General features: G+C 44.0%; 1 protein-coding gene across 3 annotated transcripts in view; it reads right to left on the reverse strand.

Moving 5' to 3' along the window:
• The window catches only part of LOC118517151 (potassium voltage-gated channel protein Shaw-like), a 30585-nt gene extending 15706 nt beyond the window's left edge, over positions 1-14879 (reverse strand). For 2 of the 3 annotated variants that reach the window (XM_036063014.1, XM_036063013.1), the window contains exons 1-6: positions 14215-14879; positions 11952-12155; positions 11346-11478; positions 10276-10455; positions 8647-9129; positions 2800-3096 (exon numbers count right to left, since the gene is read on the reverse strand). In XM_036063014.1, the coding sequence (XP_035918907.1) occupies positions 2800-3096; positions 8647-9129; positions 10276-10455; positions 11346-11478; positions 11952-12155; positions 14215-14258 (1341 nt within the window). In that variant the 5' untranslated portion in view covers positions 14259-14879. The remainder of the gene's footprint in view (positions 1-2799; positions 3097-8646; positions 9130-10275; positions 10456-11345; positions 11479-11951; positions 12156-14214) is intronic. The other variant, XM_036063015.1, reaches the window with a different exon arrangement.
• Between the last annotated feature and the right edge of the window lie 2153 nt (positions 14880-17032).

The following is a 17032-nucleotide window of genomic DNA, read 5'->3' on the forward strand; positions in this document are numbered from 1 at the left end:
CAGCAGCAAAAAAATGGCGTCAGCTGCTGCGTTTCAAACGACGAGATTAACGAGCTTTGAAAAGGTCAGCAGAATAAAAATGCGCTCGGTAAAATGGAAGCATTTTCCAACCCGAAAACACTTACACTTCCCCAAGCCGACCGACTCGCTTAATCGGCTGATAGAAAATTCAAATTAATTTACCCTAATCAACGTAATCTCCGCAACCCCGTACCATCCAGAGCCGAACTCCGACACCAGGATAGACACGCAGATCATTATTTTCGAAGCGAAATCCATCGCCACGCGTTCGGCATCCTTCATAGCAACAGTGCCGCTCATTAGCGACATCTACCGGTAGCGGTGAAAATCAACGGACGATTGTTATTCACTTCCCCCAAACACTCGCGCGCCGCATCACACCGGCGCATAGTAACCGGGTTGCCAGCCATCATAATGGTCGGTGCGTTGGTGGATAGTTTTCCCTCCTCTGCTTTCCAGTGTTGCCAGCGTTACGCACGAGTGGCTGAAAGCGGGGGCCATTAAAAGACGAGGCATTGAAGGGACCATAAAACAAAAACTTTATCTCATATCGGGCATACGAATGCCTGCCCGGCCTGGAATGCCGGCAACGAAACGACGATGAATGTTTTGTGCAATGGTTGTTAACCGGTCCGTTGATGTAGTGTAGTGTAGTCTGTTTTCACCGTGTACTCAGATCGCACGGCCATCAAGATGAAGGGGCATAACATACGTACACATACACACGCGAAACTATTTCCTTTAGAAGTGTGTACGTGGATGGTGAGTTTTCACCACACAAACCAAAGATAAATGTGATATGTGTGAGCGTCCTCCACTTCCCGCATGGAAAATTACATTTATGCTGCATTATGATGGTGATGATGATGATGGAAAACGATAATGCTGAACGAGAATGGGCTGCGTTATGGGAAGAGGTCAAACCGCATTAAGGTTGAGCTGTGTGTGCTTTGAGCGTTTGAAAGGCAAAAAGCTGAAATGGAAATTGTTTAATCGCAACTTTTAATTGCATTTGGAATAGTAAAGTAGATTAAGGTGGATGAAAATCATATATTACGTTGTCTTGCAAATTTGGTTTTAAATGAGCGCCAAAATGTATGCCGTTTTTGTAACAAATCGGCACTTTTGATCAATTGTACTAAGAAATTCGATATGTGATCCATTAATGCAAAGCGGAAGGCTTCGAATAAAAAGTAATACACGTGCACTCACTTCAACTTTGCAGGATACTCGGATAACCTTCGTGTAGGAAAAAGAAGATCTTTTTCTGACCATGTAGTAAGAAAGCAAGATGTATCATTCATAAAAAAATAAAAAGAAACAACAGCAATAATTACTTAATCTGACGACACTGAGCCATCCTTTGAAATGCGCCTAAAGGTATGCAATTGTCGTGCATGCTTTTTGTTTACTTTAAAATAAAACAATGTATTGAATTGTACGGAAGTTTGAAGCCAATTCTAAAAAAGAATATCCTCTTAAGAACAGCAAAACCGTAGATTATGTGATAAAAAAAGAACTTCATACTTTGCTTTAACTTTTCAACGAAAGCAAAGCGCTTCAAAATCAATCGATACTTTCAATAGCGGATAATTTGTAAAATAAGTACCGCTCATCAATAGCCCATTTCAGCTAAATCGGTGACATTTAAACCTCTATTAAAACTTGATTCTTTTACAGGAATTCTGGCCGACCAGCCAAACTCAAGCTCTCTTGCACTCTAAACAATCTACCCTTTCAAATAAGTGGTAAGCATTAATTTAATCTATTACAGTTAACAACCGTCAAGCACCTATTAATTTGAACTTTTCAACACCTTGAAGTGTTTAACGGGCGTCTTCCAGCTCATTCCCTATTGGTTCCAGGATATTGGTAACGACACCGTTGCCACTCACCGGCTATTCACCTTTTGTCGCCCTTATTGCCACGCATAATCGAGATTACTTAAGAAAACTGTCAACCAACATTGTGTTTGCCCGTCGTCGTCCCAGTTGTCCTGTGCCTGACGCTATCGAACCGTTCGACCATCGATTCTTTGAATGGCTTAATAAATGAAGCGACGACACTTCATTAGCTATTCTTCAAGCAGCAGCAGCAGCAGCAGCACTCGTGAGGGAAAACAAGCGAACGATTTTTCTCTGTTTTCATTTTGCTTTTCTTCGCACCAGCAATATGGTTCGTTTAAGCACCGGCTCGGCGAAACCGGTACAGAATGGGTCTCAACAGTTTATTGCCACAATCATAATGCTCGCGCTGGTGCTGATGTCTCCAAGGAGGAATAGTGCCGGCCACGGAAGGAAAGAGTTCGTCTGGCAACCTCGAATCAATGTGCCCCATACTGCGGATAAAACCATCGGCACTGGTTATGAAACCGGATATCATAATGCAGGGAGAGAAAAACGAAGAAAGAAGGTAATTTTTATTCTTCGTCTCCGAGAAACCATTCGAGACATTCGAGACATTCGAGCCAGCTGCGGTGATTGGGGCTTACACAAATACTCTCACTCTTGTCTGTTTTCCATCTGGTTTACCATAACAACAGGCCATAATCACAAAAAAACAGCACACATACACACCGCACCGCCTGTGTGTGTATTAGGTTCGATGTTCGTACACAGGAGACCAAATATCATCCGCAGTTATCCTTCGGCGAAACTGTTCGGCGGAGACGCATTCAAGGTAACATCTTGACACAAACAAGACACCCCAACCGCACACGCACACATCCAATAGCAACCGTATTGTTTTACCCACCCACTAGTGAAATTGTTCCCTTACCTGCAGCTTTTCCGCGTAGTACACCAAGCTGGCAAACACCACGATACCGAGCACGAGGAAGAACACGAGCAGCGTCAGCTCCCGGGCGGACGCCTTGAACGTGTGGATCAGGATGCGCAGTCCGGGCGAATGGCGCGTCAGCTTGAACAGCCGCAGGATACGCACGATCGAGAACGCTTCCAGCAGACCCGTCTGTTCACCCATCCGCTGGCAGACGTCGGTGTAGAAGCTTAGCGTTGCCGCCAGGTCGATGATGTTGACGGGCGATTTGATAAACTCGACAATGTTCGGGGTCACCTGTGGAATGGGAAGCAAACAGAAAACACACACACGCCACCGTCAATGAGGGTTTTGCAGTGCAATAGGGGTTCGATGGTAAAGGTGTCAAGCGCAAAGTGTCAAGCACAATTATGCACGCTCAAGTGGGCTCTTGCGGACGAAAATAACTACCGTTTTGCGTGGAGAAGACGAGCACGGGAGAAAAACACTCGAAAGTGACATTGATTGCAGAGAAAATCAGGCACACACGCACAAATACGCAGAAACATATGGTCCTTCCTGAAACTGTTTGGGATTTGGTTCGGGAATAGTGATCCTAATTCTGCATTTGATAGTTGAATTAATATTGAATTGGTTTTCTAGAGAAAAAAAAACAATCGAACTTAATCATTGGAGTTGTTTGAGTGGCTGAAGGAATTATTAGTAGTTTTTATATGAGTTCCAGTTCCAGTTCCAATGCTTTAATTGGTTTAGGTACATGTACCTTTTTGCCAACAAAATGCCATATTGATTCAAAGATAAAGGGTTTTCACATCCAATCAGTCATCGCAAAGCGTATCCAGAGTATCAAGAGGGATTAAAGAGAAATGAGAAATGATGGAGAAAGAGAAATGAGGAGATTTAAGATATAATCGAGAGAAAATCCAGAGAGAAATGAGAATAGATTGAGAAAGAGAGAATTGAGCGAGAATCGTGCAACATATGTAGGGAAATCGAGAGCGAAATTAGAGAGAATCGAAAGATAAATGAGAAAAAATTAGAGAAAAATAAGCTACAACCCAGAGCGAAATGAGATATATTCGAAATAGATTCAGATATATTCAGATTTCTATTATATTCGAAATAGAAATGAGAGAGAATCGAGAGAAAAATGAAAAGTAAATGAGAGCAGGTTCAGAGAGAAACGTGAGAGAAATGAGAGAATCAATAAAGAAATTAAAACAGATGGAGAGAAAATCGTGAATTCTTTCTTGATTCACTCACATTTCTGTCTTGATTCTCGTTTATTGAGAAATCTCATTTCTCACACATTCTTCCTCTTTTCTTCCTCGATTTTTTTATAATTTCTATCTTGATTCTCTCTCATTACTCTCTCATTTCTCTTTAGATTATCTTTCGATTTTTTCTGGGTTCTCTCTCAATTTTCTCTATGATTTCTCACTCATGTCTCTGTTGAATCTCCCCCATTTCTTTCTCATTTTCCTTTCCTTTTTTTCCTATATTATTAATCTCTCATTTCTCTTTCTATTCGCTTTAGATTCTACCTCCATTCTTTCTCATTTCTCGCTAGATTCCCTCCCGATTCTCTCTTATTTCTCTCTCGATTCTCTCTTATTTGTCTATCAATTTTCTCTCAATTACTCTTGCTTGTTGTTTGCAAACAACTTAATTGATAGTATCGAGAAAATTTTGAATTCCCAGAGCAATACTCTTCCAAATTTACAATGCAATTAGCCTCGCTCTAAACTTTCAAATAGAATTTGTTCAAAATGTGCCCATTGAAATTAAAACGAGATATGATATGGATATCACCCACCAGACCCCACATCACATCAAGCACTATCAAATTCAATTGATCTTCCATTCATTTATTTAACACTCTCGCTCTCCCTCGCTCTCTCCGCAAAGCAACACCTTTCACCAAAAATGAATGCGGGAAATTAAATTTGCATCAGCTGCATTACACCGACCGTCACTCGGAAGCACAACGAGCTTTTCCTACTGTTCTAAATATTTAACTGCGCCATAATCGCTCTGCACCACAGCCGGAACCGTTTTGCTAAATTTATTCGATTTTAATTAGCATCATTTCAAATTCAATCACCATTTTGTGCCACGAAGGAAGGCAGCAGTAGTGTGCGAGGAAAATGGGTTGTCCTTGACCGGACCATTTCCCACCTCACAGTTTGAAAGTTTTTCGACGAGGCCATGAATCTTTGATTTGTTAAACAGCTTTAAACAGCCTCTAAGGGAGCGATCAATTTTCGACCCTTACGTTATTGCGTCCGGGCACTCCTTTCGGAAACGTGGTTGATTGAGTTAGGAACAAAAAGCCCTTTATGTATGTGAATTTTTATCTCTTTTTCGAAATAATGAATTCTTGCCCATAATTGTGCTGACTTAACACGCTCTTTACTGCTATCTCCAGCGTCGCGTTCCTAATCCGTCTCCAAAATGAAGAAAAATACGTTATGTTTACCTTATTAATCCTTCGGCAAGCTTCAACCCGAAACACACCAACACAATTTCCCTCGAGCAACCGAAGATCGATGGCAAGGCCAAAAAGGGAGGGTTCTCTGCTCGACCAAGTCACCCCTCACAAAAAAAGCTCCATGCAAACCAAATACATCCATAACAAATGTGTGAGCATACGTTACACATTCCCTTTTTTCCGGGTTACGAAGCTTTCGAAGGGGCGACATTCCAGTTGCTCAGCCACCGGGCTACGCTTGTATGGGGGCCACCGTTCGTAACGCAAAGTCGATATTTCATAAGCTGACATAAATACCACCAACATCGTTCCCGGCACATTCCCAGCCAATGCCCAAAACATGGTCCACCGTATCTTCGGTAGGCCCCAAAAGCGTCCTTCAGCGTCACAAGCCAAACGTTGGTGCTGGCTTTAACCTGCAGGCAAACGCGCAAATGATATTTATTTAAATTTATAGCATTTTCCGTTTGTTGCTTCTTCCCGCGCGGTACGCTGCCCACACAGGCCGGGCTGCAAGCACAGTCTGGGCGGAGTGATATCATAAAATAAATGTGCACTAAGAGACCGTTGGGCTCCGGCTCGGTGGCGAGTTTCAGCAATAGATTGTCCTGCACGCTGCAAACAAGCAAGGTGGAGTTCTAAAAGTTCCTTACTAAACATGAGAACAGTTGAAGGAACACTTTTAAGACCAGAGAGATGTAAATTGAATAGAGTTGAGCTTGGGAGGGCCTTCTTCAGTGTGGAACGCTTGAGAACCAGGCATCCAGGAATAATATTCAGCCTTTTGTAGGTGCATCCTTTCTAGTTAGTTAAAAATAAATTATAATTTCAGATGTTATACTCTATTGAAAATCAAACATTCAAATGCGAAGTCAATGATAAAGCAAAGCAGTAAACTCGTGTTCATTTTTTGCATACCTTCAGGCGCTAACATTTGGTGTTGAACCCAATGGACATAATTCGATTGAAATATTAATTTTTGTGCCATTGAAGGTTTTTTCATCAATTTTTTCTTGCTTATAAAGTAAATTCATCAAATGAACAAGCAGCTTTTGCAGCTCAACAAATATAAACGAAAAATAGTATACCTTTAGGCGCTCCATTTAAAGACCGCTTTTAAATAAAAAACTGATAACTTTAAACTGTCTACTACTGTCTAGTACGTTCAAGCACCAAGAGATAAGTCCACTGAAGTTTCTAGAACACTTTCTAATCAGCGATATTGTATTCCTGTGTAAAATCATCCACCCAATCTCATCTTATCTAAATCACTCCTGTTGGCGACCACTGCCTTTTGCAAGTAGCGACGTACGAAACCACCGGGATAAAGGTACAACTTTAACCTAAAGCTTACCAGCGTACGACCGGACACGAACAACATCCGGTAAGCAGATGTTAATGTCAGTCCGATCCATCGTCACGATTACGAGGGTTACGACGATTACGTGTATTTAATTCTCATCCTTCCTGCGTCTTACCACAATCAAACTCACACACACTCACATAGAAACCGGGAGAAAACGGAAAGGTACGTACGAAGTACGGATCCGGCAAAGCTCAAATGACGGTACTCGACCCGGATTGCTTCGACCCAGTTGACTTGCTTGACACCGGAGGGTGTCCGGATCTCTGGTGGTGGCAAGCAGACAAACCCGTAACCGTATCGTCACGATAGTTAGGTGTCATTTGGTGTCATTTGGTGTCATTTTAACCCCACAACCTGCTCGGACATAAAATAAGGGCAAGACAGCAAGTGTTGCTTACGTGCTGCTGCTGCTGCTGCTGCTAGTGTCACTGCTGGCTCGTGAATCCATATGCTAATAGTGGATCAGCGTGTGTGTGACTATTGCGAGCCATTAGCATTCGAGTCTTCACCCCCACGGGTGAACTTTAATCCCTTATCATGCATTCATTTCTAGCTTCTTGTGTCTTTTCACTGAGTACCCCCATTTGTGCGGGGCATTTTTAATGATACTTTGAAGAGTGTTACCGTGGAGTACTTCACCATCGACAACCGTTCATTAATCAAACCTCTTTTCGTTCGAGTTCGAGTTTTGTGCTGACTCAGTCTGGAACTCGTTTGTGGTTTTTTGAGGAAGATATCTATCGGGAAATGTAACAGCACAGTGGCGTGGGCCAAGGTGATTGATGATTTTCCGACCGATAACGATTATCCTATCGATGATTGAACGGAAGATGTTTTGAGTTCGTTGAACGGGTTTGCCGCTTCATTAGAACTTTACAATGATTTTTAGGGGAAAAAGTAATCATGATTGAACGGACTACTCTGCAACATTTAAAAAAAGAGATTTCCTAAAAAAACGTGCCCAAAAACTAGAACAAGCATTTATCTTAGTTTAGAGGAGATGTTTTTCTTGCACACAAGAAACTTGTACGGTGAAAACCCAAATAAACCCCCTAATGAAATGTAAGTTCATCCATGCCCAGGGAATAAAGCCCTTCCATTCTCATTTGCATACCTCCACAACCACCTAAAGCTTCCCGTTACTTCAAGGACTAGTTTCAGTATCATGTCCCCGTCGGCAACAACCTAAGCAAAATATAGTAATGAAAGGAAAACATGTCTGCCAACACAAATCTCTACGGAAGCTTCTGTTCCCGCAGGCTCCCCTTCGGAAGAAGCCTAACTCAATCCCAAGAACTATCGGGCCTTGTGCCATGATGAATGTCAATGTTTATCCTATCAAAAGAAGCCCCACATTTGCGCGCCGTTCGAAGACATTCGCTTGCCACCGCCGTGAAACACATCACAGCTGCCAGCACTGAAGTTGATGGGTTTTTTTTGTCGGCTAAAAGAGAGAGAGAGAGAGGGAGTGAGAGGGACCGACGTGCAAGGCCGAAAGGGCGAAGGCCTATCATTAATCTCGTGCAAGCTCGTCTCCACGGGACAAAATCCATCGGTGACAGGGCTTCCATATGGATTCGACGATGGATGGCACACAAACAGCGACCCGGCAATAGTAACTCGATTCAATCAGCATGTGAATGTTCCCACCAAGTGTGAAGGCGGGATGGTTGAAAGCGACGAACTTTTGCAAACCTTCTGCCCTCTCTGCCCGTCCCACCGAACCCACCAAAGAGGAAGTTTGCGTGCGTGAAAAAAGCGATTACACGATCGATTGGATCATAAGGACCAGACGACACCAGATGCTATCCGGACGCTAACGATCTGGAAAAATGGAATTGTTTTTCGGGGATGAAAAACTTCAGCTTGGGTTCGCACTTTTAGGAGCACTTTTGGCTGAAGAAATTCGAGAAAACTACATCACCACATCTGTTTCACGGCACGCTTTTCGGCACAGGTATTAGGGAGAACACCCGGGCCCCGTACTCACCACTAGCCGTACGGTCAGCTCGATGATGAACCACACGTTGCAGACGAGCTCGACGTAGAAGAATGCTTCGTGCGGTTGACCGTACGTTTCCTGCCAGTTCTCCACGATGCTCGCTCCCTTGCCGGAGTTCATCCGGTAGGCGCTTGAGACGATCCGGCCGGTACGTTGAGTGGTCGTTTCCGGGCGTGACGGTGGAGAAGATTGGCTCTCGGTGGTGGCACTGCTGGTGGTGGTGGATGTGGTGGTGCTGGCGGTGCTAGTGCTGGTGATGGTGGGTGACCCATAGTCCAGCAGAAGTTCGTCCAGTCGTCCGTGGTCGAGCAGATCGTCCAGGGTGGATGGTACGTCGGGCAGTGGGCCGACGCTACCGTTGGTCGTGATGTTAAGGATGGCCGGAATTTCCACCCGCAGGCCCGGGTGCGTCTTGAGGCAGAAGGATATCACAGAGATGCAGATGAAGAACACCGATATTCCAGCTACAATCTAGGGTAAAAATGGGAAATGGAATCGGACAGGGTGTATAAGAATGCTTGACTTTAACTTTGGAAGAAATTCTCCGTCCGCTATATTCTACGCTCTAGCTGGTCTAGATTGCTAGTAATTAAAAGCATGGCCCTGATACCTCGTGCAAGATATTCTTACTTGAGATGTGAATGTTCTGGACAAATTTAAAACAGAACCCCATTCATCCACGTTTTGAACTCAAGCATTCATTATTGTGAAAAATTCTTGATATTTTTCTTATCCGATTGTCCATCTGGCTGGATATCCATCTCCAGCGTCGGTAAAGAAATTTCTGTTAAGATATCTTCTCAGTTGTCCTCAGTTCGTTCTACCAAGTGTGGACAGCCGTTGCCAGCATTCCTATCTCACCTAGAACACGAATTCCTAATGACATGCCCAGAAAGTATTCATTGAATGAGATAAATAGCTTTATGCATCATCGTATTCTAATGTCAAAAGATCTTTCACTCTCAATTTGTCCTTTCACGATAGAACCTCACCTCGACTTTATCACACAGCCTTTGATCGCTTTGACTCTATTATCTCAAATGGAACCGGAATGGAAAATGAACTGTCCATTTCATTTTGCTATTATTTCTGCACCATTCCCTTTTCATTCCATTAAAAAGGAGCCCTCCTCTTCATCACTCCATTTTGTGCAGACCTCCTGCTGATACTTTCATCGACGAGTTCTAGACTCGGCTGGATATCGCTCTGAATCAGTTCTAGTTTATCAATTATGTAGTGTCTGTCACTATCGCTTCCGACCAACTCAAACTGCCGGTGGCTTATGAATACATCATTCCATGGAAACATTTGTCCAATTGCGACCGACCGGCTTTGCGGGACAAAGAAGCGCTCTTTAAGCGGAACCGGATCCAATCACGTGCCAATCGATACGATCAGTGTGATATAACCCACAAATCTTACCCATCGCAGATAGAGCCGCCTAGAAGTTAGTGTTGCTGGTTAGCCGTAGCGTACTTCAATTATTTCATGCATAAATTAAGTCCTCGCAAATAAAGTGTCTTCCCGTTTGGGTTTTCGTGTTGGGCTGCGCGTGCTGGTTGCATCCTATGAACTCTCCTACATCTCACCGTTCTGCCCACAACAACATCCACTTACCTTAGCACCGGTGGAACTCGATGGTTCATCAAACAGGGCCCAGATTTTCGGTTTCGTCCGCTGCCAGCAGGTTAGCTCGCCGTTTAGCAGTGCCTCCTCGAAGCCAAACAGTCGCGCAATCGCCTCCTCGGACGGTTGCTCATCGTCTAGCTCCAATTTGTCCAGTATCGCGAGTGTGCTCTATCGCCCCGGGCAGAGAAGAGAGAAAAGCAAAATTTAACAATTCCAATGCATAACGATTTTCTTCCGCGTACACCCACGATTTCTGCGCTCGAATATCGGTGCGGGGGGGGGGGGGGGGGGGGGGGGAAACACTTTTTGTCCAGGGAGGAAGAAATATGCAAATTTTTCGATGCGCACCTAAGACTGTCCCGCCTAGCGGTAGGGCGAAGGCGATGATCTTCACCGAATCACAAAATCTTTGCCAAAAAGCCCGCATTTTAGATGGGTTTCGCCGGGTTATCGGAGTGTGTTTGAGTTAATCGAAAACATGAGTCCTTTGCGTTTGGTGTTATGCAGTTTAATTAAAACTTGTGACATGATAAGAGGCTGTGATTGCTTTTCGCTCAACGTTTGCGGGACATTCAATTAAAATAAATTTGTTTGCATAAAGCAAGCCCAACTTAAGTTTATCGATTAAGTTCACTAAATGCGATTACTTAGAAGATGCTTTAAGAAAGACCATCTGTTAAATTATCCCTTTTTAGAATAATTAATTGCAAAGAGTTTTGCTCAATATTTACGATTTATTTTTGTATTTCAATAAACTATTATGATTTATTTAAAAAAATATTATCATCCACTCCATCTCACAATACCACAAAAAATAGATCAATAACATATCCAAGCTATCCGAAACTATGAATGGTGTGCTGCATGTTGCATAACTTCAGGCGTATATCATACAATCTTCTTCCAAAATAATCTAAGAATATTTCTCAAGTCTTTTATCCTAGTATGTTAAATTCCGTTCACACGAAAAAGACCAAATTGCGCCAACATTCCATTTAATTTATCCCTTACCACCCCAGAAAAACTACAAAGCGGTAGAAAGATTAAAGTGAACCTACCTGCGTATCACGATGCACACTGTACGTCGACCAGCAGCACGGTTCGACCTGGTTCGAATCAAGACCCCAAAACTCCAGCTCCTCCTCAAACAGTGGCCCACAGACATCGGTCGGATAGTGCAGCTTTCCAGTTCTGGCGAGAGAGGGAAAAAACACCAAACCAAAATAGCAAAACATGCTCCACACACACACACGCGCGCAAGCCAAACTTCATCGCGTAATGGTACACACTTGGCGGCAAAGAATGGGCAAAAATGGGCCCCGATGTAAATATCTCGTTCGCGAGCATGAAAACTCTGGCACAAACTGTCGAAGTAGTTTTCTTTATGGTGGCACACTCTTTCTCTCGCTGAAATATCGTTCTGTGGGATGATACTGACGATAAAAACTACTTCTAGCAGTGTGCGTCCACCGCCAATTTTTGTAAGTCTTCACGAGTTATGTCTTTATTGTTGGCAGATAAGCTGCCCATTCGAAGGGTTTCCCCTTTATTAGTGCGCCATTGTGTCCTTAGCGAGTCGTCGGTTCCAGTGGGACTTTTATTTCTATCTTGATAGTGTTACGAGTGGTGATGATGGCGATGCAACGCTACAATTGGTCGCTTACCTATAGTAGTTGAGGACTTGTGCAAACACCCCCGGATGGCGGTCGAAGAAGTACTCGTTCAGGACGGGATCGTAGTTCGCCAGAGCCTCCGTTAGCCGCGAAAGTCTTGTGGCCGGGATCTTCTTCAGCGTCGCCTTGTACGTCTCATACCTGCAAGAGAGAGAGAGAGAGGCAAACGGGTTCCCGTTTAGCAGCCTCATCGAACTGAACCGTTCGATGTGTGTTGTGTAAGGGTTTTTGGGCAGCAAAACTTTACGCTACTGTTTGCTCTCGCAACGCTTCACAGCTTCCGTCACATGCGAGCAGCTCATCTGTGAAGCGGTCATACAGTGTAAACATCATTACATATTCATAGCTTAAAATTGCCGTTTCCTACGACGCTCGTGAGCATGTTCCACCATAGCAGAGACAGAAACTATCTCACTCGAAAGAAAACTACAAAGAACTGTAGTTCCAAGCTCTCGGAACGCTCGAGTGTGCTCGTTAGGGTTGGAGGACACAGGGTTTTTGGAGCGGGACGCTGTTGGATAAATACATTCTCACATCTTAAAAGCTCCAGTTCGTTGTCTCTTCTTTCACTCTCGCTCTATGATGATGTGCTGCTGCTAGCGTCAGCTCACTTCACTAAAACAGCTAAGAAGATGGGGGCAATGAATCGTTTCCTGCGCAAATAGTGAACGGCAAACATTTAACTTTCCCATCGTACTCATCGTCGTCAGCAGAAGACCTTAAATGAAGAACTTCTTCGAGGGAATAGTTGAAGCAGCTAAATGTTGTTGTGGTTATGCACAAATTAGTAAGGACCTTGATTTCTCGGTGCAAGAGTTGCGTTCTCAGGCTGACAAAAGAAAGAAGTAAATCTATTAAAATGTTCAGCAACTTGTTGGAAAAGCATTTTACTCGCCAACAAAAATAGAAATCCGATTAACAACCTAAGTATTAGGTAAAGCTACAACAACTAATCCGTTGATGGTGTGTTTCTTTTTTATAGTTTCGTAAGTCTTGAGCATTTTCCTTTTTTAGTCTTGCTTTTTAATTTTTTTCTTCTTCTACAGCTTCTTCTGGCACGCCTTCGAACAAACGAGAAAACTTTTCCATTTTCTTCACTTCAACAAGCATTTCTCTACTAGAACGAGAAAATCTGTTTGTTCTTTCTTTTTTCTTATCTTCAATTTTTTTGCCCCAAGATCCAGGCTGTTCGCAGACTGTTCGCCGTCACGGTAACAAGTGAAAGTCTTTTCTCGCCATTCGGAAGCCATTATCGTCATCGTTGGCCTAACATTTGCCTCCTCAAGTGACCTGATGTCCACTGTAAGGTGTATTTTACCAACCCTACGGCACCCGGTACGGTAAGATAGCCGGAAGTTTTGCTCACCAACCCTTGTAGCCTTGAGTCTTCTCGTCGTGTCGGGCAATTAAAGCACAGCGAGACGCACCTTCAAGAAACACGAGACGCGTGCTGGAAAAAGTTTTCCCTACGAGAAACAACATCGAAAACTCTGGCAACATGTTGTCTTGAGGGAAGGATGCTTCCTGCACACCCCGAGTCCCACGCTACCTGGTGTCTACCTGTAGCCAATTAGAATAGTTCTGTGCTGCTGCGTAAAATTCACGGCTTTATTGGTTTTAATTATCAAACAAGGCCACCACTACTTTGCTACCACCGTTCGGCAGTTGACTTGCTCGTCGTCGTCGTCGTCGGTGGGTCTTTAAAGTGTCCACAAATAGAACAGACTACACACCCTTCCCTGCCAAACAACTGTCGGAGACGTGACAGAACGACGGAGACTTGTTAATATAGTTAGCCATTATTGCCATTAGTCACGGCAAGGGTTTGGGCCAAGTACGCGGTGTTTCGGGATGCACACGACACGCCAAGCCAAAAAGGGACGGAGCTATCCCGACTATGTCAAAACTATGTTCTTGTGGGGCAAGGTTTAGAAGACAAATAGGATAAATGGCACAGCGGAAGAAGCAGGTTTGACGAACTTCTCCGAGACTGTCGTTGTAAATCATAAAGCTCCGAGGAGGTGTCTCGAAATTTTGCCTCGTGCGAAGAGTGAAAAACACCACATAATGAGCTTCAGCTATCTGGTGTGTTATAAAAAGTTAGATAAATCGTTTGTTTTAATTATACTGGGTAAATCTAGTCAAAGATGTTGAAAAAATAGAGTTTTGCTTTGCCAGTGGCATACATTTCGGCGCAATGTCACTCATCTTTTGTGTAGAAAATAATGTCCATATTCAGTACTATTCAGCTTACCTGATGCCTCCTACGTTGAGTATGATGCGATTTTCACCATCCATGGTTTCGGTCCACTGGTCGCAACGTTGGCACACGGAAACAATACGTCACTTACAACACTCATGACAGTTCACTAAATGTGTCTGTATGCGTTGAATTACTCAAGACTAGCTTTCCACACTGCATACAGACTCCTTAATCTAACTTCTTATAATACAGCAACTTCAACAAATCAAACCTGTTCAGACTAAACTAGACTGAAGTTTCTCTATTTCCTTGGATAAGTTGTGTGGCTCTCGTTTTGTCCACCGCACGTCAGTGTTACGGAAGTGTTACATATGCTTTCAATTCCTCCACAAGTGCATTTGCAGCTTACACACACAACAGCCCTCGGTACGGTACGGGCTCCATGCACCGACCTGGCAGTTGATTTATGGATTATTATTTATTCGTGAACCTGCTCCTGCTCCGGGCACGGGCAAAACCCTGGGAACGATACGGTCCGCTGTGAGTGGGACGCATTTTTCCGCACCATTCTTCAAGGTTCTTGCTCTCGTTCGCTCGTCGCTCGGCTCAACGCTGGTCACGCTTCAGCATCATGATAGACGGCCGCAACCGAAGTAATGCTGGACACCGTCAACAGCGTCCGTAGGGCGTCGTAGGCACGTCTGCAATCGGAAGAGAAGGAAAGAAACTGGCTATGAAAAATGAGTGTGCAAGTGTGCAATTGGGGGTCGTAAAAATTTCATCTCCAGCTCCACGATTGGCAACGGGAATGGAAAAATGATTCAATGATGCAACGTGTGATGCTTTTCGGTGGCGCTGAAATGATTGCGAGCCGGGATGAAATATGGTCCAATACAGTGTTTCTAATGTTAGATATAAATATGATGTCATATCTCAACTTGAATCGATCGAACAACCCTTCTCTACTATAAATAGCTTCCCATCGGCTGTTATTGATAATTTAATGAACATTTTTAATTAGAATGGTTTGCTCCACCGTTCAGCCCGAGGTCGGATGTGGTAAATCTATAAACTGGCGTTACATTATTAACTAACCACGTCTGCAACCGTGCCACATCGCCATCGTTAATATCGCGGTATCAGGTCGTAACCACCAAAATCACTTCCTCCTCTCGCTCTCTCTCTCACTCTGTCTACACTAGTTCGGCAGACCTAATAAAGTTGAGGTTAACCGACAGCACAATCCACTAAACGAAGCTAACAGGGTCATCATTGTCACCCGTTACTGGACCCATCCACCCGATCAATCGCTCACCGCACCCGCACCCCGGTAGGTGTTTGGCTGGTCAACGGCGAAAGATACCCGTAGATAAGGAAAATCCCGACCCGCGATGGGTCAGCAGCGGAGTTTTACTACAAAACCCCCGCTAGATCATCGGCAGAACGTGTCCGCTGATCGTGATAAGCGGATTAATTATGGCATCGGGACCATCGAGTCGTCTCCCAATTAAATGGATGCGGTGTGATAAAAGTGTCACGCCAAACCCCCACACGAATGAGCGGGATTGTTTGCACGTTAAATCGTCGTTTCGATCGGCGTGATTGAATCGGAATTAAATTTGCCAGCCAATCAAACAAGCAAAACAGAGAGAGTGAGGGGAAAAATATAAAACTTTTTTTGAAGCATTCGGTTTTGCGGTAAAAACGAATCATTAACTCTATCAGAGTCGGGTGATGAAGGCGAGAATCGGGCTTTTATTGTGTTTCATCCGCCTGAAGTTATGCAATGAGCACTTCCTTATCTTCTCGTTTGTGCTTTGTTAAAGTGCAGATCGGTAAGAAGGTTTCAACGCCGAAAGCTATACAATTTACAACACATTTCATTATTTTATCTCTTGGTGGTTGATTATGCGCTGAAACAGTTAAGCATTATGATTGTGTAATGAAAGGTGAACAATTTTAGATTTTTTACTTAATTATTATTCAAAAAAAAGTTGCTGTTATAAAATTTGCATTTAAAAACAGAATCATCTCTATCGTCGCTTCCAACCATAATCGATTTTCTTTGTCCATTTTACTATTTTCTTGATATATTTCAATTCACCAAGGACAATTATGTGAGCAGGAAATGTAAAGCACTGTTTTCCGGCGGATAATTTCTCTACGACCGTCCCTATTTTCCGCTTTTCCAGTCCGCAGCACTCAATCAAGCTACGCAAACCCGTGCTGGACGAACCTCAGCAACAGCTGCTAGCCAAACCGACCGAACACAATCAGAACTCTCGTCGCATCACATCGAAAACGGCATCAGAATCCGTAGCGGTGGCGAGTGAAACTTTTCCTTCTCTCCCCACCCGAAAGCAAAAACAAAAAAAAATCCGTGTTACGAGGTCGAAGTTCACTCGGTTCACTGCAAACCGCAAAGTTAAGCACGTTTGTCGGTGCCAAACCTCCCGGACGGAGGCGAACGGATGAACCGATCTCCGAACGAACGGCATACTCGGCTCCTTGCACAAAACTTGAACAAAACGTGCCTCACCAATGGGAAAGGAAAACGTCGTGGTTTAGAAATTCGCAAAATACCGCAGCACGGGTAAGAAACATGCCGCTGGCAAACATGGGCCGCCGCCGTGAAGAAGAACAAACCCATCTTCAGCGGCTTACTTCGCAGCGTGCTTCGAGGAAAAACCCGGGAGCGAGTGGCGAAAAAACAAAGAAATGTATCAAGACAACGAACTACGAAAAGCATTTCCACGCCCTCCGGGGAAAGGGTGGCGGGGGGAGGGGTATGGTTGAACTGGGGCCCCAAATCCGAACAAAAGACCTAACCTTGGCAACCTTCGCCAACGAATGGACACGGTGTGGTGAA

Source organism: Anopheles stephensi, unplaced genomic scaffold (assembly GCF_013141755.1).
Source record: "Anopheles stephensi strain Indian unplaced genomic scaffold, UCI_ANSTEP_V1.0 ucontig55, whole genome shotgun sequence".
NCBI classification, from domain to species: domain Eukaryota; kingdom Metazoa; phylum Arthropoda; class Insecta; order Diptera; family Culicidae; genus Anopheles; species Anopheles stephensi.